The sequence below is a fragment of the Oncorhynchus gorbuscha genome, linkage group LG06 (assembly GCF_021184085.1).
Source record: "Oncorhynchus gorbuscha isolate QuinsamMale2020 ecotype Even-year linkage group LG06, OgorEven_v1.0, whole genome shotgun sequence".
NCBI classification, from domain to species: domain Eukaryota; kingdom Metazoa; phylum Chordata; class Actinopteri; order Salmoniformes; family Salmonidae; genus Oncorhynchus; species Oncorhynchus gorbuscha.
In genome coordinates, this window is record NC_060178.1 from 17,210,871 (window position 1) to 17,234,014 (window position 23,144).

Below are 23,144 nucleotides of genomic sequence, written 5' to 3' on the forward strand. Positions count from 1 at the left end.
TGGCTTTCTTCTTGCCACTCTTCCATAAAGGCCAGATTTGTGCAATATACGACTGATTGTTGTCCTATGGACAGAGTCTCCCACCTCAGCTGTAGATCTCTGCAGTTCATCCAGAGTGATCATGGGCCTATTGGCTGCATCTCTGGTCAGTCTTCTCCTTGTATGAGCTGAATGTTTAGAGGGATGGCCAGGATGGCCAGGTAGATTTGCAGTGGTCTGATACTCCTTCCATTTCAATATTATCGCTTGCACAGTGCTCCTTGGGATGTTCAAAGCTTGGGAAATCTTTTTGTATCCAAATCCGGCTTTAAACTTCTTCACAACAGTATCTCGGACCTGCCTGGTGTGTTCCTTGTTCTTCATGATGCTCTCTGCACTTTTAACGGACCTCTGAGACTATCACAGTGCAGGTGCATTTATACGGAGACTTGATTACACACAGGTGGATTGTATTTATCATCATTAGTCATTTAGGTCAACATTGGATCATTCAGAGATCCTCACTGAACTTCTGGAGAGAGTTTGCTGCACTGAAAGTAAAGGGGCTGAATAATTTTGCACGCCCAATTTTTCAGTTATTGATTTGTTAAAAAAGTTTGAAATATCCAATAAATGTCGTTCCACTTCATGATGGTGTCCCACTTGTTGTTGATTCTTCACAAAAAAATACCGTTTTATATCTTTATGTTTGAAGCCTGAAATGTGGCAAAAGGTCGCAAAGTTCTAGGGGGGCGAATACTTTCGCAAGGCACTGTATTATTGAAACAATGTTGTGATTGTTTGTGAGAATGCCAACAGGAGTGGTTCCCGTGGGGGAAAGATTCTATTGGGGAAAGGTTCCCGTGGAGGTTGCCATGGAGGCCAAGAAGGGGAGTGAGGTGTGTGTGTGTGTGTGTGCTCAAACACACATGCACCTGTGCATTTTATACAGTTGTTGTAGTCTCACCCATTTATTTCTAACGACCAGTCATTTTTGACTGGGAACACCACAGGTGTACAAAAGTTAAATAAAACATTTATTTTTATGATTTATGAAAATCATCTAAATGTATTTTGTGTGTTCAGATGCTCTGTGTGGACAAAGTCATGAAACCTTATGACAATCAGATTACAACATTTTTCAGAGAGAAAACGTATAAGTCGGTCCAATTTGACCAGAACACAACAGGAGGGTTAAATACATGTAAATAAATATTAGATTAGTTGGGGGGACTATGTGTTGTTCCATGTAGTGAATCTGTTATTCGATGTGTTTGCATGGGCTAATAGCAGTAAGGACAAATTCAATGTTTCATCAAATAATTTTAAAAAATATATATAAAAAAATAGCTAAATGACCTTGTTAAAACAATTCCATATAGCTTAGTAGACCCCTGCCTTTTTGTTGTCACAGCCTTATTGTTTATCACGGTGGAGTATGAACAAATGGCTTATAGAGCAAACAACTCAAATATCACAACATAGGTTGTAGTATGGCTTTTTACTGGCTTGGCTTGGCTTCCCCAGTGATTTTACCCATCCACTGCTCCAGGGCTACGGATCTTTGGTAGGCCTAATAATCTCATACCATTGTGTTAAATAACCTATGGTATGATCATGACACAATAAAATAGGCGATATACATTTAGGACAAAAAACATATTTCTTATTGTGTTGTATGGATATGTAATTGTCCATGAATAACCACAGTGTATATCAATTTGAGTAGTATCCCCAACACACCTGTACCAAAGACAGTACAGGTTTAGAAACTCTGCGCCTGTACAGTATTTTGTAAAAACTACATTACCCATAAACACCCTGAAGTCATGGGGCAAATCATGAGATTCACATTCACTTTCTCCAACGGTTACCGCTAACATCAGTGGAGCAATCGCACTGCGATGGCGGTGGAGGCGATTTCTCCTGACTGGGAATTCGATAGATTTGATGATGGGTCTACGAGTAAGTAGCTTTTAGTTGGCTTTTTAACTATCCGGATAGAAAAGTGTGATTTGCTTACCGGTGAAATTCTCATGGGCTTGAAGCCAGGCATATTAGCTTGAGTTGCTAGCGATCTACGTTAGCAAGTTGTCTGGCCCAGCTTCGCTTTGCCTGAGCTGCAATGTTTTTGTTTTCTTACCAGACGATAACGTTAAAGCGCCTGTCAAATGTCAGAAGTTAGCTAGCCAATTATTATAGTTTGCGATGGTTGGTTTAAACGTCTTGCTAATCCTAGTGTTGTTGTTGCACAATACTGGCCAGCAACAGGCCGTCATGTTGAATTCAGTATCTAGGTAACCATTGCCTCACACAGCTAGATTTTCAGGAAAGATATAGTGCACGTTTGACCCATTAAAAAAAGCAATAACGACCAATTATGTTAGCCACGTAGCTAGCTAACTTAGACACATAACTCTCACCTCCGCATCAGCTAGCAATTAATTTATGTGATTGACAGTTGAGTTGACAGGAGGCTATAGTACAGGCATCACAGTAGTGCTGTAACTTAAAAGCTCATGCATTCAAAGTGTATCCTCTTTCTTCCGGATTTACATTGCTGGGCTGCTAATCTTATGATCATGTCTTGTCTGTTGTCCCTCCAGAGATCCATACGGAGGTGCAGCAGAAGAACTATGGGAAGTTTCTGGAGGAGTACACCTCTCAGCTGAAAGGCATTGAGGATGCTCTCGACGACTCCATAGGAGACGTGTGGGACTTCACCCTGGACCCCATAGCCCTGAAGGTATTTCTCCCTCTCTCATCCTAACATTCACTCAGGTTAACTTTCCAGAGACATTGTCCTGCTGGAACTGAGTCTGGGCCAGTTTTCCAGTGCTCGTGTTTTGGCTGCAGTCAGTGTCATGACTTGGGGATCATGTTGACTTAGAATGAAGTGACCTTCAGTGATGTTGATCTCCATAATAGAATGAATAGAACAGACAGCTCTATTGATGTCCATTGTCCATTCTCCATTCTTCTATGTGGATTCTATGGGGACATGAAACAAAACAATTTTTTGATACTCTTCCTCTTTCAGCTTCTCCCATATGAACAGTCCTCGTTGTTGGAACTGATTAAAACTGACAACAAGGTAAATGAAGCCAAGATAAACTTTCCTCAGACATTTGAATTATGAAACTGTAATAATAGTTAATTAAGCCAGAAATATATTTGTTTCATGTATGTTATTATGTTAGGGAAGTATTGTAAATTCCTAGCAGCAAAATGCTATGAATTTGCTGGCTGTGATCCAAGAGATCATAATAAAGTCTTGCAATTTTACTAAGAAGGGAACGGGTCTAAGATTGCAACTCAAATGTACAAGTGTGGAGTTGATATTCTTTTGGTCTTTGCTCTCCACAGGTTCTGAACAAAGTCATTACAGTGTATGCAGCCCTCTGCAGTGAGGTTAAAAAGCTGAAGTATGAGGTAAGCTTGATGTTTCTTCATTGATTAAAGGTCTTGTTCAACTTTAATTGCACACTGTGTGTGTGTGTTTGCACATGCAAATATTTCAGGAAGTCTGCTTGGCAGCGAGTCATTGCAACAGTTTTTGATATACACAACTTACTGTATTGTATATGCCTTTGTCTCCCTCTGTAGGGGGAAATCAAGTTTTACAATGGCTTGCTGTACTATGGTGAAGGAGGTAATCATCTATGATTTATGTAGCTTTATTGAATTATTGTTATTTTTTGTCTAAGTGTGTGTGTGTTTGTGTGTGTTTTCCAGTGTCAGACAGCTGTGTGGTTGAAGGAGAGTCACAGGTTCAGATGGGCCGGTTCATCTCCTTCTTTCAGGTCAGTAGTGAGAGTAAAACTGAGTAATTACCCAGGGGAGATTTATTGTAGTTCTAGGAATGTCCCTCCCTTTATCTCTCAATTTCTCCTCTTCATTCTCCGCTGTAGGAGCTGTCCTGTTTTGTGTCGCGGTGCTTTGAGGTGGTGGTCAACATTGTCCATCAGCTGGCGGCGCTCTACAACAGCAACAAGTAAGACATAGACTCATCTTGGCACCCAGAACCAAATCTCATGTGGAGAAGCACATATACACCCCCATGCAGACACTCACACACTCACCCATGCAGACATACACACACAGACACACACTCACCCATACAGACACACACTCACCCATACAGACACTCACACACTCACCCATACAGACACTCACACACTCACCCATGCAGACACTCACACACTCACCCATGCAGACACACACACACTCACCCATGCAGACACACACACACTCACCCATGCAGACACACACACACTCACCCATGCAGACACACACACACTCACCCATGCAGACACACACACACTCACCCATGCAGACACACACACACTCACCCATGCAGACACACACACACTCACCCATGCAGACACACACACACTCACCCATGCAGACACTCACACACTCACCCATGCAGACACTCACACACTCACCCATGCAGACACTCACACACTCACCCATGCAGACACTCACACACTCACCCATGCAGACACTCACACACTCACCCATGCAGACACTCACACACTCACCCATGCAGACACTCACACAATCACCCATACAGACACACAATCACCCATACAGACACACAATCACCCATACAGACACACAATCACCCATACACACATGTACTGGAGCTTTATTTTTTTTACTCTTATTCATCTTTCAGGGGAGTCACAAAAATCATTGAGTCGTCTGGAGTTCATTTTCAGACAGTGTATGAGCACCTGGGGGAGCTGTTGGTGGTTCTGCTCACTCTGGATGAGATCATGGAGAATCACGGCACCCTGAAAGACCACTGGAAGATGTACAAGAGGTACAAACACACCGATGCATGATGATATACAGAAAGATAAAGGCGATACATTTATTTAGTCCCTCTTCCTTCCTAGGTTACTGAAGTCAGTGCATCATAACCCTGGGAAGTTTGCCATCCCAGAGGAGAAGCTGAAGCCGTTTGAGAAGCTGCTTTTTAAGCTAGAGGGACAGCTGCTGGACGGCATGATATTCCAGGTGGGTACGCCCTTCAGTGGTTTCATGTTGGTGGCATCACTTCCTGGTGAGGGTGACTTGGGTCTCATTCAATATGCCCCCCGCACATTGACTCTGTACCGGTACCCCTTGTATATAGCCTCGCTACTGCTATTTTTACTTAATACTTATTTTTCTTTAAACTGCATTGTTGGTTAAGGGCTTGTAAGTAAGCATTTCACTGTAAGGTCTACACCTGTTGTATTCGGCGCATGTGACAAATCAAATGTTATTTGAATATGCATGAAGGTTTCAGATTTAGTTTCTGAACACCTTGCTGAAAGGGGGTACTACTACTACTCCTGAACTCACCCATCTGTCTGTGTGCGTTGGCCAGGCGTGTGTGGAGCAGAGGTTTGACGACCCAGGAGAGGGAGTGTCTGTCTCTAAAAACAGTGCCTTCGCTGAGGAGTTTGCCCTCAACATCCGCACCATATTCACCAACGTGGAGTCAAAGATCGGTCAGTCTCTTTGGTCCAACACATTTCAGCGTTGTTTCCTGGACAGAAAATGAAGCTTGAAATCTGATGTGTATATTTAGTTAGTGTGTCTGGGGTCTGTTTTAGGTGAGCCCTCAGAGATAGACCAGAGGGATAAGTATGCTGGGGTCTGTGGACTTTACGTTCTTCACTTTCACATCTTCAGAACTGTCGACAAGAAGCTCTACAAAGCCCTGCTAGACATCTGCAAAAAGGTGTGTGTTTGACTTCAGGTTCTGTAGTTGAATTTGTGTGTGAACATACATTGAACAAAAGTATAAACGCAACATAGACATATTAGCAACACATCATAGTAGTTGCGATTAGATTCCCCCTCTTTCTACACTGAACTAAAATATAAATGCAACATGTAAAGTGTTGGTCCCATGTTTCACGAGCTGAAGTAAAATATCCTAGAAAGGTTCCATAGGCACAAAGCTTTTCTCTCAAATTATTCTGGACAAATTTGTTTACATCCCTGTTGGTGAACATCCCTGTTGTGGCATATCAAGAAGCTGATTAAACAGCATGATCATTACACAGGTGCACCTTGTGCTGAGGACAATAAAAAGACAATCTCAAATTTGACATTTTGCCACTGATGTCTCAAATTGAGGGAGTGTGTAATTGGTATGCTGACTGCAGGAATGTCGCGGCAGGTAGCCTAGTGGGTAGAGCGTTGGGCCAGTAACCGAAAGGTTGCTGGATCGATTCCCTGAGTTGACAAGGTAAAATCTGTCATTCTGCCCCTGAACAAGGCACTTAACCCACTGTTCCCTGGTAGGCTGTCATTATAAATAACTGACTTGCCTTGTTAAATAAATAAACATTACATTCACAACTGCAGAAAATGTGAAACTACGCCAGCCCAGGACCTCCACATCCGGCTTCTTCACCTGCAGTTTGGTCTGTGACGAGCCACCCAGACAGCTGATGAAACTGTGGGTTTGCACATCCGAAGAATTTCTGCACAAACTGTCAGAAACCGTTTCAGGGAAGCTCATCTGCATGCTTGTTGTCCTCACCAGGGTCTTGACCTGACTACAGTTCGGCGTCGTGCCAATCATCCGTCACAATCACCTCATGTTTCAGCATGATAATGCACTGCCCCATGTCGCAAGGATCTTTACATAATTCCTGGAAGCTGAAAATGTCCCAGTTCTTCCATGACCTGCATACTCACCAGACATGTTACCCATTGACCATGTTTGAGATGCTCTGGATCGACATGTACGACAGAGTGTTCCAGTTCCCACCAATATCCAGCAACTTCGCACAGCCATTGAAGAGGAGTGGGACAACATTCCACAGGCCACAATCAACAGCCTGGACTGGTTTTCTGATCCATATTTATATTCCCAGTCTTGTGAAATCCATAGACTAGGGCCTAATGAATTGATTTCTATTAACGGATTTCCTTAAATGAACTGTAACTCAGTAAAACCTTTTAAATTGTTGCATGTTGCGTTTTATTTTTGTTAGGTATTTTTATCTTGTGGGAGTGCGGTGGTTTAACCCTTCTCAATCCTTTCCCCTTTCTCTTCCTCTCACATCTTTCCCGCTCTCTCCCTTCTCATCCTTTCCGGTCTCTCCCTTCTCATCCTCTCTCCCTCCCTCTCCCTTCTCATCCTCTCTCCCTCCCTCTCCCTTCTCATCCTCTCTCCCTTCTCATCCTCTCTCCCTTCTTATCCTCTCTCCCTCTCTCTCCATTCTCTCCTCCTCTCTCCCATCTCTTCTCATCCTCTCTCCCTTCTTATCCTCTCTCCCGTCTCTTCTCCTCCTCTCTCCCTTCTCCTCTCCCCTCAGGTGCCTGCAGTGACTCTGACGTCTAACATCATCTGGTTCCCTGACACCTTCCTCATGGCCAAGGTCCCGGCTGCAGCCAAGCTTATGGACAAGAAGAGTGTTCAGAGCGTTAGAGCACAGAGAGACTCATATCTGCAGCAGAGAGCACAGACTCTCACCAAGTAGGTCCATCAGGCAATCCATCACATTTACAAGATTTGTTTTGCTTTAAACCCTAGATTACAGTTGAACATGAGGGGAGTCATAGTCTGTTTCCTGTGTCCTCTGAGTTAACATATACAATACCAGTCAAAAGTTGGAACATACCTACCGTACTCATTCCAGGGTTTTTCTTTATTTTGTCTAATTTCTACGTCGTGGAATAATAGTGAAGACATCAAGACTATGAAATAACATATATGGAATCATGTAGTAACCAAATAAAGTTTTAAACAAATCTAAATCTTTTTTTAAATTTGAGATTCTTCAAAGAAGCCACCCTTTGCCTTGATGATAGCTTTGCACACTCTTGGCATTCTCTCAACAATCTTCATGAGGTAGTCACCTGGAATGCATTTCAATTAACAGGTGTGCCTTGTTAAAAGTACATTTGTGGAATTTCTTTCCTTAATGTGTTTGAGCCAATCAGTTTGTTTTGTGATAAGGTAGTGGGGGTATACAGAAGATAGCCCTATTTGGTAAAAGACCAAGTCCATATTATGGCAAGAACAGTTCAAATAAGCAAAGAGAAGTTTCTTGTTGCTTATCAGGCCTACCACTGTTGTCATCAGCAAACTTGATGATTGAGTTGGAGTTGTGCATGGCCACACAGTCATGGGTGAACAAGGAGTACAGGAGGGGGCTGAGCACGCACCCCTGTTGGGCCCCCGTGTTCAGGATCAGTGTGGTGGTGGAATCAGGAAACAGAGGCCCTTTAGAGTAATTGCATTATGACAAACTGTGTTGTGTGTGATTTCCAGAGGATAGAAGGGAAGAAATCCATATTATGGCAAGAACAGCTCAAATAAGCAAAGAGAAACGACAGTCCATCATTACTTTAAGACATGAAGGTCGGTCAATCTGGAAAATTTCAAGAACTTTGAAAGTTTCTTCAAGTGCAGTCACAAAAACATTCAAGCACTATGATGACACTGGCTCACATGAGGACTGCCACAGGAAAGATCCCAGAGTTACCTGTGCTTGAGTTACCTTATTTCTTGAACTGCACTGTTGGTTAAGGGCTTGTAAGTAAGCATTTCATGGTAAGGTCTACACTTGTTATGTTTCGGCACACGTGACAAATAAAGTTTGATTTGCTGCAGAGGATAAATTCATTAGTTACCAGCCTCAGAAATCGGCAATTAACTGCACATCAGATTGCAGCCCAAAAAATGCTTCATAGAGTTCAAGTAACAGACATATCTCAACATCAACTGTTCAGAGTAGACCTCGTGAATCAGTGCTTCATGGTCGAATTGCTGCAAAGAAACCACTACTAAAGGACACAAATGATAAGAAGAGACTTGATTGGGCCAAGAAACACGAGCAATGGACATTAGATCACAGGAAATCTATCCTTTGGTCTGATGAGTCCAAATTTGAGATTTTTGGTTCCAAACGTCGTGTCTTTGTGAGATGCAGAGTAGGTGAACGGATGATCTCCTCGTGTGGTTCCCTCCATGAAGCATGAAAGAGGAGGTGGGATGGTCTTGGGGTGCTTTGCTGGTGACACTGTCTGTGATTTATTTAGAATTGAAGGCACACTTAACCAGCATGGCTACCATAGCATTCTTCAGTGATACGCAATCCCATCTGGTTTGTGCTTAGTGGGACAATCATTTGTTTTTCCACAGGACAATGACCCAACACACACCTCCAGACTGTGTAAGGGCTATTTGAACAATAAGGAGAGTGATGGAGTGCTGCATCAGATGACCTGGCCTCCACAATCATCTGACCTCAACCCAATTGAGATGGTTTGGGATGAGTTGTACCGCAGAGTGAAGGAAAAGCAGCCAACAAGTGCCCAGCATATATGGGAACTCCTTCAATACTGTTGGAAAAGCATTCCAGGTGACTACCTCATGAAGCTGGTTGAGAGAATGCCAAGAGTGTGCAAAGCTGTCATCAAGGCAAAGGGTGGCTTCTTTGAAGAATCTCAAATATGAAATATATTTTGATTTGTTGAACACATTTTATTTTTTTTAAATGTTTTTTGGTTACTTCATAATTCCATATGTGTTATTTCAGAGTTTTGATGTTTTCACTTTTATTCTACAATGTAGAAAATAGTCAAATAAAGAAAAACCCTTGAATGAGTTACTTTTTAACTGGTAATGTACATGTATGATTTCTCTCTCCCTGTCAGGGATGTTCAGTCTTACTATGTGTTTGTGACGTCCTGGATGATGAAAATGGAGGCCATCTCGTCGAAGGAGCAGCGCAACGACAAGCTGTCAGAGGACCTCAGTAGCAGATGTAACGTCTTTGTGCAGGTGTGGACTGACGTTATTAACTAACCATTCAGAAACTGCTCAAACGGTACCAGGGGGATGATTTTATGTCATATATTATTTTCCATATCTCCCCTGCAGGGTATCCTGTATGCCTACAGTATCGGCACCATCATTAAGACTACCATGAACCTGTACATGTCCATGCAGAGACCCATGACCAAGGCCTCCGTCAAAGCTCTCTGTAGACTGGTCGAGCTGCTCAAGGTGTGTGTGCTAATTTGTTGTGCATTGTGATAAATAATTGTAGATGAAACATTGTGAATGTATCAAACACAACAGTTTAATGAGTGATGTCACTTCCTCCCTGGTCAGGCAGTGGAGCACACGTTCCACAGGCGGTCCATGGTGGTGGCTGACTCTGTCTCCCACATAACCCAGCACCTGCAGTCCCAGGCCCTCAACTCCATTGGCACCGCTAAGGTAAACACTACTCTCATCTCAATTTGGGATCTTTTTTTTTGTAGGGAAATTCAATTTACACGCAGTGGATTACAGAAATGCAACATGTATACACCTCATATTCACATCTGACAAAGAAATACATTTCTATCATTTTTTCCCATCAGTTTGAATATGTTTCTCTTCTGTAGAAAAGAGTGATCTCTGACAAGAAGTATAGCGAGCAGCGTCTGGATGTGCTGTCATCTCTGGTGATGGCAGAGAACGCTCTCAATGGGCCCAGCACTAAAGAGCGCCGCCTAGTGGTCTCCCTGGCCCTCAGTGTGGGAACACAGATGGTATGACCATTATTCAAGTTTCTGCTGCCTAGGGTTGCAAAATTCTGGTAATTTTCTACAAATTTCCAGGGTTTCCAAGAATCCCAGATAGAATATTCCTAGAATCCGGAGGGAATGAGCAGAAAATCCAGGAATCTTCCAACTGGGAATTTGGTGAAAATATTTACGTGAACTGAAGGTTATGTTGCAATGGTAACCTCCTCCAAATTCTTCCAGAAAACCTTCAAAGACGAGGAGCTGCTCCCGCTGCAGTTGGTGCTGAAGAAGCTGGACCTGATCAGTGAGCTCAAGGAGAGGTGAGGGGAACACACTGCCCGATAAAGCCTAGGCATTAGCTATAGGACCGAACACAAGTATTCAGTTCTATTTAAGCAAACTAAAAAACCCAGAAACTGTTTTTTTGATAAACGTAAGTATATGAATGTGATGTACAGGTATCTAATATATCACTGCTCTCTGATCAGGGTGAAGGTCCAGTGTGACTGTAGTTTCCTGTACTGGCACAGAGCTGTATTTCCCATCTACCTGGATGATGTGTATGACCACGCTGTAGATGCTGCACGGATACACGTAAGCACTGAACACACTTCTATTCTCTCAGCTTCAAGCGATATCCTTACTCTCACTTTCATAACATACTACCCATAAACATTATCAACTGCCAGCACTTCTCTACCAATATGTAGCTCGCTGTTCTGCTTCTCATTGGTTCCTGTTGTCACTTTTGCTGCATTGATTGGTCCCCTTGGCTGTCCCTTATCCTGGTCGTTGGATATGTTTCGCCGGTCCTGCTGTCACTCCTACCTGTGACCGTTTATGATTGGCTCGTGCAGTACATGTTCAGCGCCCTGAGGGACAGCGTACCCACCATGCTTCACGCCAAACACATGGAGTCATGTGACCAGCTACTGGAGAGCTACGACACAGAGATCATGGAGGTGTTCAATGAGGTGAGGAGGGGAGAGGGAGGGAGAAGCAACTGAGAGGAGAGGTGAGGTAGCTTAAAAAATATATATATATATATACATACATACACACACACTGACAATTGTACTTACCTGGATTTCTGCATACATTGGTCATAAAATGTGATCTTACCTTCATCTAAGTCACAATAATAGACAAACTCAGTCTGCTTAAACTAAGAACACACAAACAATTATACATTTTAATGTCTTTATTGAACACACTGTAAACATTCACAGTGCAGAATGCAAAAAGTATGTGAACCCTTGGATTTAATAACTGGTTGACCCTCCTTTGGCAGCAATAACCTCATTCAAATGTTTTCTGTAGTTGCGGATCAGACCTGCACAACGGTCAGGAGGAATTTTGGACCATTCCTCTTTACAAAACTGTTTCAGTTCAGCAATGTTCTTGGGATGTCTGGTGTGAACCGCTCTCGAGGTCATGCCACAGCATCTCAATCGGATTGCTTCATTTCACCGACAGATAGCCTTACATTCTCCTGCAAAATGTCTTGATAAACTTCAGAATACATTTTTCCGTCAATGATAGCAAGCTGTCCAGGCCCTGAGGCAGCAAAGCAGCCCCAAACCATGATGCTCCCTCCACCATACTTTACAGTTGGGATGAGGTTTTGATGTTGGTGTGCTGTGCCTTTTTTTGTACATCAGTGGCTTCTTCTGTGGTGTCGTCCCATGAACACCATTCTTGTTTAGTGTTTTACGTATCGTAGACTCGCAAAAGAGATGTTTCCATCTTCCAGAGATTTCTGTAAGTCTCTAGCTGACACTAGGATTCGTCTTAACCTCATTGAGCATTCTGCGTTGTGCTCTTGCTGTCATGTTTGCAGAACAGCCACTCCTAGGGTGAGTAGCAACAGTGTTGAACTTCCTCCATTTATAGACAATTTGTCTTAACATGGAATGATGAACATCAAGGCTTTTAGAGCTACTTTTGTAACCATTTCCAGCTTTTTGCAAGTCAAACATTCTTATTCTTAGGTCTTCTGAGATCTCTTTTGTTCGAGGCATGGTTCACATCAGACAATGCTTCTTGTGAATAGCAAACTCAAATTTAGTGAGGTTTCTTTCATAGGGCAGGGCAGCTCTAGCCAACCTCTCCAATCTCATCTCATTGATTGGACTCCAGGTTAGTTGACTACTGACACCAATGACCTTTTTGAGAAATCATTAGCCTAGGGGTCTTTCCAACCTGCACTGTGAATGTTTAAATGATGTATTCAATATAGACAAGAAAAATACAATAATTTGTATGTTATTAGTTTAAGCACACTGTGTTTGCCTATTGTTGTGACTTAGATGAAGATCAGATCAAATTTTATGGCCAATTTATGCAGAAATCCAGGTAATTCCAAAGGGTTCACATACTTTTTCTTGCCACTGTATATATATGAATTAATTAATTATACAGTACCAGTCAAAAGTTTGGACACACCTACTCATTCCTGTTTTTTTTCTTTCTTTATTTGTACTATTTTCTACATTGTGGAATATAGTGAAGACATCAAAACTGAAATAACACATGAATCATGTAGAAACCAAAAAAAGGGTTAAACAAATCCAATTATATTTGAGATTCTTCAAAGTAGCCACCCTTTGCCTTGATGACAGCTTTCCACCATCAAGCAACTATGATGAAACTGGCTCTCATGAGACCCGCCACAGGAAAGGAAGACCCAGAGTTACCTCTGCTGCAGAGGACAAGTTCATTAGAATAACTGCACCTCAGACTGCAGCCCAAACAAATACTTCACAGAGTTCAAGTAACAGAAACATGGTTTCTACATGATTCATGTGTTATTTCATAGTTTTGATGCCTTCACTATTATTCTACAATGTAGAAAATGGTCAAATAAAGAAAAAACCTAAAATGAGTAGGTGTGTCCAAACCTTTGACTGGTCCTGTATATCTATTCCCTGTATAAATCTCACCCTCCACCTCCCTCCCTTCATCCTTTTCTTCTCTCAGCATCTGTTGGACAAGCTGTGTAAAGAGATAGAGAAGGACCTGCGTCTGTCTGTCCACACACACCTGAAGCTGGACGACAGGAACCCCTTCAAGGTGGGCATGAAGGACTTGGCCCACTTCTTCTACCTCAAACCCATCCGCTTCTTCAACCGCTTCATACACATTAAAGGTAGCTACGCACTGGATGGGCCCCTGGGATACAGCACTGTGGTGTGTTTGCGTGTGTGGTGGGTGCGTGCTTTTGCAAGTCCTTTACCAAGATGTGTGTTCAGTCTATTCTATGCATAATTGTGTGTGTCTTTGTCTCAGAGTATGTCTCACCGATTGTGTCGTCCTCACAGCCTATGTGACCCACTACCTGGATAAGACGTTCTATAACCTAACCACAGTGGCTCTGCATGACTGGGCCACCTACAGCGAGATGAGGAACCTGGCAACACAGCGCTACGGACTCATGATGACAGAGGCACATCTGCCCAGCCAGACCCTTGAACAGGTGTGTGTGTGTGTGTGTGTGTGTGTGTGTGTGTGTGTGTGTGTGTGTGTGTGTGTGTGTGTGTGTGTGTGTGTGTGTGTGTGTGTCATTTGATGAAGTCTGCTGAAGCCAGGATTTAATCCGAGCGGCTTTTCTGGCTATGCACTCTTTAAACGCAATGTTCCCTCATTCGCCGGAGACTGTATTCATGGTAAAAGCTACCTAGGCTATGCCGGCTCAATCGGAAATGACCTTTTAAATGGTGTTAGGTTCTAATTCTCGGAGTGAAACACTCAACAGACATTCTGAAAGATTAACCAAGTGTAATTCTTCCCAGAGGGTCAATACAGCTGCATTCAGACAACATGTTTCCACCACCACAAGTATATTACTCCAATTTAGGCTCTTCTCCTTCTCTCCAATCCTTACATCTTTTATGGTTTGACAGGAAGACAAAGTGATAGCGTAATAACCATTGTTTCTCCCTTAAGGGGATCTGACCTGACCTCAACCCCCTTGATGCCTTATCCAAAGATCTCTACCCGTATCCCCTCTAGAAACCCTGCGACTTCCTCCCGTCCACTCAACACATTCCAAAGCCTCTGGCTCCTACAGATAACCATTAACTTCTGATGTAAAAAACAGTCTCTTTCACTCCTCAGATACTATACTGCTGAGTATAACAATGTACCAAGTTTAACCCAGAATCTAACAATGGCGAATAGTCGACACAGTGCTATCTGATTGAATCCTGGCCTAAGTGTCCTTTTGCTCTGGCCAGGGACTGGATGTGTTGGAGATCATGAGGAACATCCATGTGTTTGTATCCCGCTATCTCTACAACCTCAACAACCAGGTAAGCTCTGTCTCTGTCTCTCAATCCTATCTGTTCTGTCTGTCTCACCGGTCTGTCTCACCAGTCTGCCTGTCCCTCAGATCTTCATTGAGAAGACGAGCAACAACAAGCACCTAAACACCATCAACATCCGCCACATCGCCAACTCCATCCGCACACACGGCACGGGCATCATGAACACCACAGTCAACTTCACCTACCAGTTCCTGAGGAAGAAGTTCTACATCTTCAGTCAGTTCATGTACGACGAGCACATAAAGTCCAGACTCATCAAAGACATCCGCTTCTTCAGGGAGACCAAAGACCAGTCAGACCAGAAGGTAACGGGGCCTGTTGTGAAGTCATACATTCATGACCGGTCTTTCCCTTTAGCTTTTAGGGAATAGAAGAACTAGTCACAAACGAACGGGAGTGTTGCTCCCAGTCTGACATTTCCTCTGACTGTATTGCCATATCTATATGTCTGTGTTATGTTTGATCTAGTACCCGTTTGAGAGGGCAGAGAAGTTTAACCGTGGCATCAGGAAGCTTGGCATCACCCCAGACGGGCAGAGTTACCTGGACCAGTTTAGACAGCTGATTAGCCAGATCGGTAATGCCATGGGCTACGTGCGCATGATCCGCTCTGGAGGACTTCACTGTTGCAGCAGCGCCATCAGGTACCAAACACAGGGCATTGATAGTATTTATAACTAGTATTTTTAAGATATGGAATGTTCTACACTGTGTTTCCCAGGTTTGTTCCAAGTTTGGAGATTTAGTGACGTAAGGGTTATGGGTAATGTCGTTTTTGGAGATGTAGTACTGTAAAGATGGTTGTGGGTAACCTAGTTCTATAGTAAATGGTGAACCATAAACCCACTTGTGTATTGTGTGTTTCCCAGGTTTGTCCCTGACCTGGAGGATATAGTGAACTTTGAGGAGCTGGTGAAGGAGGAGGGGCTTTCAGAGGAGACCCAGAAAGCTGCCAGGTATGCTTGTGTGCACCTGATGATGTATTTCAATTCACACAGCTTTAACCAAAACAATTGCTCTCTATGGGCTAAATCAAGTCTTCTTATCTCTTCTGAATGTGTCTTCCTCTCAGCCTGCTGGACTCTGTGCTGGGGGATCTGACCAGCAACTCTGCCGAGGGGACAGAGTACTTCAAGATGCTGGTGGGAGTGTTCGCCCCCGAGTTCCGCAGCATCAAGAACATGCACCTGAGAAACTTCTACATGATCGTACCTCCTCTGGTGTGTCCTTTCACTCCTCTCTCTATTCATCTTTCACCCACTCATGTCTGAGCACTTCATCTCTGTCTTTCAGACATTCACCCATCTCTGTGAGCAGTCTGTCCATCCTTCTCTCCTTTGTTTATCTCTCACTCGCTCCCTGTCCATCTAACTTTCTGTTCTGAAGCAGCAGATACCTTCTCTTATACAACCTTTCCTTTTCTCTCCTTCAGACGGTGAATTTTGTGGAGCACTCCATTGGCTGCAAGGAGAAACTCAACAAGAAGAACAAAGGAGGGGCAGCCTTCACAGATGATGGCTTTGCCATGGGTGAGTCAGTGTGGTATGATCTTTCACAGATCACTGTATGTAGTAGGATAGGATAAAACTTTCACATTAGTTGTTGATGATTTTCACTGATCGTTGTTATCTCACTCTCACCTCATCTCTCTCCCTTCCTCTTCTCCTCTTGCTCTTTCTCCTTCCTCCCTCATACCCTCCTCCACCCTCTCCATCCTCTCCCTCCTACCCCTCACTCTCCTCCCCATCCCCCCATCTCCTTCCTCCCTCTCTCTCCTACCCCTCCCTGTCCTCTCCATCCCCCCATCTCCTTCCTACCCCTTCCTCTCCCTCCTACCTCTCCCTCTCCACTCTCCTGCCCCAGGTGTGGCCTACATCCTTAAGCTGCTGGACCAGTACTTGGAGTTTGACTCCCTCCACTGGTTCCAGGCGGTCAGGGAGAAGTACATGAAGGAGATGAGTGCTGTGGTGAAGGAGCAGAATGTCCAGGCCACCAGTCAGGATGAGAAGCTCCTGCAGACAATGAACCTCACCCAGAAGAGACTGGACATCTACCTGCAGGTACATGGCTGACCACTGACCTCCGATCTAGGGTTAGATTATTCAACGTCAAGTCCAAGCCTTGACAATCATGAGGGTTTGACAATATCTGATCCTGGACCAGTGATTATGGGGAATGGGTATCCTACCTACTGCTGCAAAAGGAGAGGAGGGGAATATGAGCTTGGCAGCTTTGTGTGTAGACACTGAAATAATCAATCCAACCAACCACTCAATCAGTAATGCCCCGTCTCTGTTGTCTCCTACAGGAGTTTGAACTGCTTCACTTCTCCTTGAGCAGCGCTCGGATCTTCTTCAGAGCTGACAAGACGGCCGCCGAGGAGACCCAGGAGAGGAAGGACAGAGGTCAGGGGTCATGAGGGTGGGCAGGTAGTCTTGCCGAGGGCAGCAGGTAGCCTAGCGGTTAGTGTTGGGCCAGTAAACAAAAGGTTGATTATTCACTTAGGTTGAATCCCAGAGCCGACTATCGTTTAACCTGCCCTTGAGCAAGGCATTTAACCCTAATTGGCGCAGGAGGTTAGGGCTGCAGGGTTATCAGCTCTTAACCAACCATGCTATTTTTTTGTTTTGCGTTGTACGTAACTTGTTTTGTACATAATGTTGCTGCTTCCGTCTCTTATGACCGAAAATAGCTTCTGGTCATCAGAACTGAGATTGCTCACCTCAAACTAGACGAGAGTTCTTCAATGAGTCGGACGGGAGGGATATACTACTACAGACACCCGACCAGGCCCAGATTCCCGGGATTCGCTGGAGAAGGAAACTGAGGTTTTGTGGAATAAGATCAGGGTGCCTTGTGAGGATCAGGCAACGAGAGGCTAATCTGCCATTGCCTTCTGTCCTGCTAGATAATGTTCAATCGTTGGAAAATAAATGGAATGAGATGAAAGCACGTACAGTGGGGAGAACAAGTATTTGATACACTGCCGATTTTGCAGGTTTTCCTACTTACAAAGCATGTAGAGGTCTGTAATTTTTGTGATGGGTACACTTCAACTGTGAGAGACGGAGTCTAAAACAAAAATCCAGAAAATCACATTGTATGATTTTTAAGTAATTCCTTTGCATTTTATTGCATGACATAAGTATTTGATCACCTACCAACCAGTAAGAATTCCGGCTCTCACAGACCTGTTCGTTTTTCTTTAAGGATCCCTCCTGTTCTCCACTCATTACCTGTATTAACTGCACCTGTTTGAACTAGTTACCTGTATAAAAGACACCTGTCCACACACTCAATCAAACAGACTCCAACCTCTCCACAATGGCCAAGACCAGAGAGCTGTGTAAGGACATCAGTGATACAATTGTAGACCTGCACAAGGCTGGGATGGGCTACAGGACAATAGGCAAGTTGCTTGGTGAGAAGGCAACAACTGTTGGCGCAATTATTAGAAACTGTAAGAAGTTCAAGATGACGGTCAATCACCCTCAGTCTGGGGCTCCATGCAAGATCTCACCTCGTGGGCCATCAATGATCATGAGGAAGGTGAGGGATCAGCCCAGAACTACACAGCAGGACCTGGTCAATGACCTGAAGAGAGCTGGGACCACAGTGTCAAAGAAAACCATTAGTAACACACTACGCCATCATGGATTAAAATCCTGCAGTGCACGCAAGGCCCCCCTGCTCAAGCCAGCGCATGTCCAACCGTGAAGCATGGAGGTGGAAACATCATTCTTTGGGGATGCTTTTCTGCAAAGGGGACAGGATGATTGCACCGTATTGAGGGGAGGATGGATGGGGCCATGCATCGTGAGATCTTGGCCGACAACCTCCTTCGCCCAGTAAGAGCATTGAAGATGGGTCGTGGCTGGGTCTTCCAGCATGACAACGACCCGAAACACACAACCAGGGCAACTAAGGAGTGGCTCCGTAAGAAGGATCTCAAGGTCCTGGAGTGGCCTAGCCAGTCTCCAGACCTGAACCCAATAGAAAATCTTTGGAGGGAGCTGAAAGTCCATAATGCTCAGCGACAGCCCCGAAACCTGAAGGATCTGGAGAAGGTCTGTATGGAGGAGTGGGCCAAAATCCCTGCTGCAGTGTGTGCAAACCTGGTCAAGAACTACAGGAAACGTATGATCTCTAATTGCAAACAAAGGTTTCTGTACCAAGTATTAAGTTCTGCTTTTCTGATGTATCATACTTATCTCATGCAATAAAATGCAAATGAATTACTTAAAAATCATACAATGTGATTTTCTGGATTTTTGTTTTAGATTCCGTCTCTCACAGTTGAAGTGTACCTATGATAAAAATTACAGACCTCTACATGTTTTGTAAGTTGGAAAACCTGCAAAATCGGCAGTGTTTCAAATACTTGTTCTTCTCACTTGTATGTCCTACCAACGGGACATTAAAAACTGCAATATCTTATGTTTCACCGAGTTGTGAATGAACGACGACATTAAGAACATACAGCTGGCGGGTTATACACTCCATCGGCAGGACAGAACAGCAGCCCCTGGTAAGACATGGGGCGGGGGGCCTATGCTAATATGTGAACAACAGCTGGTCCACAATATCAAAGGAAGTCTCAAGGTTTTGCTCGCCTGAGGTAGTGTATCTCATGATAAGCTGTAAACCACACTATCTACCTAGAGAGTTTTCATCTGTATTTTTCTTACCTGTCGACATACCACCACAGACTGATGCTGGCACTAAAACCGCAGTCAATGAGCTGTGTCTTCTGACATTTTCAACCTTTCCCTGTCTGAGTCTGTAATACGAACATGTTTCAAGCAGACCTGTGCCCAAGAACACGAAGGTAACCTGCCTAAATGACTACCGACCTGTAGCACTCACGTCTGTAGCAATGAAGTTCTTTGAAAGGCTGGTCATGGCTCACATCAACACCATCATCCCAGAAACCCTAGACCCACTCCAATTTGCATACTGCACCAACAGATCCACAGATGATGCGATCTCTATTGTACTCCACACTGCCCTTTCCCACCTGGACAAAAGGAACGCTTATGAGAGAATGCTGTTAATTGACTACAGCTCAGCGTTCAACACCATAGTGTCCTCAAATCTCATCACTAAGCTAAGGACCCTGGGACTCCCTCTGAAATCCTCACTCTGGATCCTGAACTTCCTGACGGGCCGCCCCCAGGTGGTAAAGGTAGATAACAACACATCCTCTACGCTGATCCTCAAAACGGGGGCCCCTCAGGGGTGTGTGCTCAGCTCCCTCCTATACTTCCCGTTCACTCATGACTGCACGGCCAGGCACGACTCCAACACCATCAAGTTTGCCGATGACACAACAGTGGTAGGCCTGATCACTGACAACGATGAGACAGCCTATAGGGCGGAGGTCATTGTGGACTACAGGGAAAGCAAGACCGAGCATGCCCCATTCTCATCGACGGGGCTGTTGAGCAGGTTGAGAGCTTCAAGTTCCTTGGCGTCCACATCACCAACAAACTACCACAGTCCAAGCACACCAAGACAGCGGTGAAGAGGGCACGACAAAACCTATTCCCCCTCAGGAGTCTGAAAATATTTGGCATGGGTCCTCAGTCCTCAGTTTTTACAGCTGTACCATTGAGAGCATCCTGACGGGTTGCACCACTGCCTGGTAGGACAACTGCTCGGCCTCCGACCGCAAGGCACTACGGAGGTAGTGTGTACGGCCCAGTACATCACCAGGACCAAGCTTACAGTTATTCAGGACCTCTATACCAGGTGGTGTCAGAGGAGGGCCCTAAAGGTTGTCAAAGACTCCAGCCACCCTAGTCATAGACTGTTCTCTCTACTACTACAAGGCAAGCGGTACCGGAGCACCAAGTCTAGGTCCAAGAGGCTCCTAAATAGCTTCTACCCCCAAGCCATAAGACTCCTGAACAGCTAATCAAATGGCTACTCAGACTATTTGCATTGCCCCCCCCCTCCCCGGAATGCTGCTGCTACTCTCTGTTATTATCTATGCGTAGTCACTAGTAACTCTACCTACATGTATATATTACCTCAATTACCTCGACACCGGTGCCCCTGCACATTGACTCTGTACCGGTACCTCCTGTATACAGCCCCGTTATTGTTATCTACTGCTGCTCTTTCATTATTTTTGATTTCCTTCTCTTTTTTTTCTTTTACTGCATTCTTGGTTAAGGGCTTGTAAGTAAGCGTTTCACTGTAAGGTGAAAATAGAAAATTACACCTGTTGTATTCAGCACATGGGACGTATAACATTTTATTTGATTTAATTGCTCCAGGGTCGTTGTCAATAATGGTTGACCCCTAGCCATGACACAACTCTCCAAGGTTGTCTCGGGGGAGTTGGATATGCAAAAAAACACATTTCATTTTCACATCACACACTTGTACATGTGAAACAGAAGAAAATCCTCCCCCCCCCCCCCCCATTTGACCTTTTGAGGAGGGTTCACTGGGGTGAGGTCAATCGTTTTTTATTTAATTTTCTATTTTATCTTTATTTAAACAGGGAGTCGCCATTGAGACCAGGGTCTCTTTCACAAGGCAGCCCTGCGCATACAATTCATGAGACAAAATTTAATCAAAATCAGATCAGTACAACAACAATCAAGAAAAATAGCCACATTCCTCAGAAGATTGTACCTCAATCAATAATTTATATAATAATTCATATTTATATTTTGAGGAGACATGTGGAAATACATTTTATATTCATGTAATGATGGTTGTGTTTTGCATAGTGGCTTTATAAAGAGAGTACCAATGCAATTTACAGGAAGATCAGCTGATGTTTATGCCATCAGCCAATGGTGAATAATGTTATGTAAAAATGACAAGTCTTTATTTGTGTCTTTCAGAAGCGGCTGCCAAAGCAGTGCCCACATGTACAGATGGCTCTGAACTTCTAAGGGACTGCTAAGGGACACGCATGAGTTCATTAGGTCATAGTTCAAATATCAGTTCTGGGACTAATCTGGATGACAGGGTTACCCCACTGGAGGAGGACAAGGTGGGGGGAAAACAGGGCAGAAGATTACTGTCATGTCCTGTGACACGAGGGAAAGTTGAAGACTGGAGTGTGTTCTTAGAGATATGGAAGCCCCCCTTAGCAGAAAACAGGACAATGGTGTAGAAAATTCCATTCTTTGCCCCTGAACTACTGGTCCTTTTTAAGCTCTGGATTGGTCCTGGGAGGCTCTGGTGATAGAGGCAGAGAGGGTTCTAGTAATGATTTGCTTCATGTAATTCTGGTCCCATGTCTGCGAAGCATCTCATGATTATGCCCCCATGGAGGTGTCTCATCGTTAATAAAATGTAATCTCTTTCTCAAATGCTCAAACACTCGCTCTTTCTCTCTTTTGTCGATCTCTTTCTCTGTATGTATGGATTAGCTACTTTGTGGTGTTAACTGGACTGCTTATCATTTATTTTTGGGGAATGAGTAGTTAATGTCAGGCAAAATGTTATTTCTTTTCTGTGGCGACATTTAATTGGTTGTAATAAATAATGAGACAGAGGTTTGTCTTCAGACTGTTTAATCAGCCTGAATAGACTAGATGTCAAGTGGCATTACATGCCAGAGATTATTTTGATATGATCAAATCAGCAGCTCTGTAATTAATGACCCTGATATCAGGGAGATGATGATGTAATCCATTACATTGATGGATTTGTATGTGTGTGTACATGTTACTTTCCACTTTTTGTCCTTGGACATAATGCTGACGCTCACGTCTAAATCCTAACATGTCTGCTTCCTCTTCTGCAGTGCTGACATCGTAGCCTTTGTCCGTATAATGTTGAGCAATCACAATGAATGAACACACAGGATAATCGGATGTTCTTGCAGAAGAGAAGAGTGATTTGTTGTGGTAGTGGTATTCTCTGTAATGTCTCCATAGAATATTATGACGTGTGTGCATCACATTTGACTTCATGAATGTTTTCAAAGACAGACATGACTTAGTAGACATTTTATGTTTATATGAAATTCTATTGGATTTCACTCCTTGCCATTGTGATTTTCTTTAAGTTCAGGCCAGGGTGCCTTTTTGATTGTTCAATGATGACTGATATTGTGTTTGTTTCTATACATAAAATACTGGTTGAGAAGATACTTCATAACTACAATGACGAGTAGAAAAAAGACCAACTCCCTTTACTATTTGGTTACAGTCCATTTAGAGCTTTTCTCAATGTCATTTTATGACGCAAAGCACTTAATCTTTTATGTTCAAATCAATATTTTCCTTTAAACACAAAGGGTCCCTGTATCATCATAAAGATCTATGTTTCCTTGTT

General features: G+C 43.8%; 1 protein-coding gene across 2 annotated transcripts; it reads left to right on the plus strand.

Annotated features, from left to right (window-relative positions):
- The first annotated feature begins 1,820 nt into the window (after positions 1-1,820).
- On the plus strand, positions 1,821-23,144 carry washc4 (WASH complex subunit 4). Of its 2 annotated transcripts, none has more exons than XM_046352530.1 (30): positions 1,821-1,944; positions 2,586-2,725; positions 3,020-3,073; positions 3,346-3,411; positions 3,586-3,631; positions 3,715-3,782; positions 3,891-3,973; positions 4,661-4,807; positions 4,884-5,004; positions 5,360-5,483; positions 5,589-5,716; positions 7,308-7,468; positions 9,655-9,781; positions 9,881-10,006; positions 10,115-10,222; positions 10,393-10,539; positions 10,756-10,835; positions 11,004-11,109; positions 11,373-11,489; positions 13,495-13,663; positions 13,836-13,990; positions 14,751-14,825; positions 14,906-15,145; positions 15,309-15,484; positions 15,710-15,796; positions 15,913-16,060; positions 16,273-16,369; positions 16,704-16,900; positions 17,149-17,269; positions 21,701-23,144. In XM_046352530.1, the coding sequence occupies exons 1-29, from the start codon at positions 1,884-1,886 to the stop codon at positions 17,257-17,259; spliced, it is 3,465 nt and encodes a 1,154-aa protein (XP_046208486.1). In that variant the 5' UTR covers positions 1,821-1,883; the 3' UTR covers positions 17,260-17,269; positions 21,701-23,144. The 2 variants fall into 2 exon arrangements, with proteins under 2 accessions (XP_046208486.1, XP_046208485.1); XM_046352529.1 differs by having other exon boundaries at positions 17,149-17,245.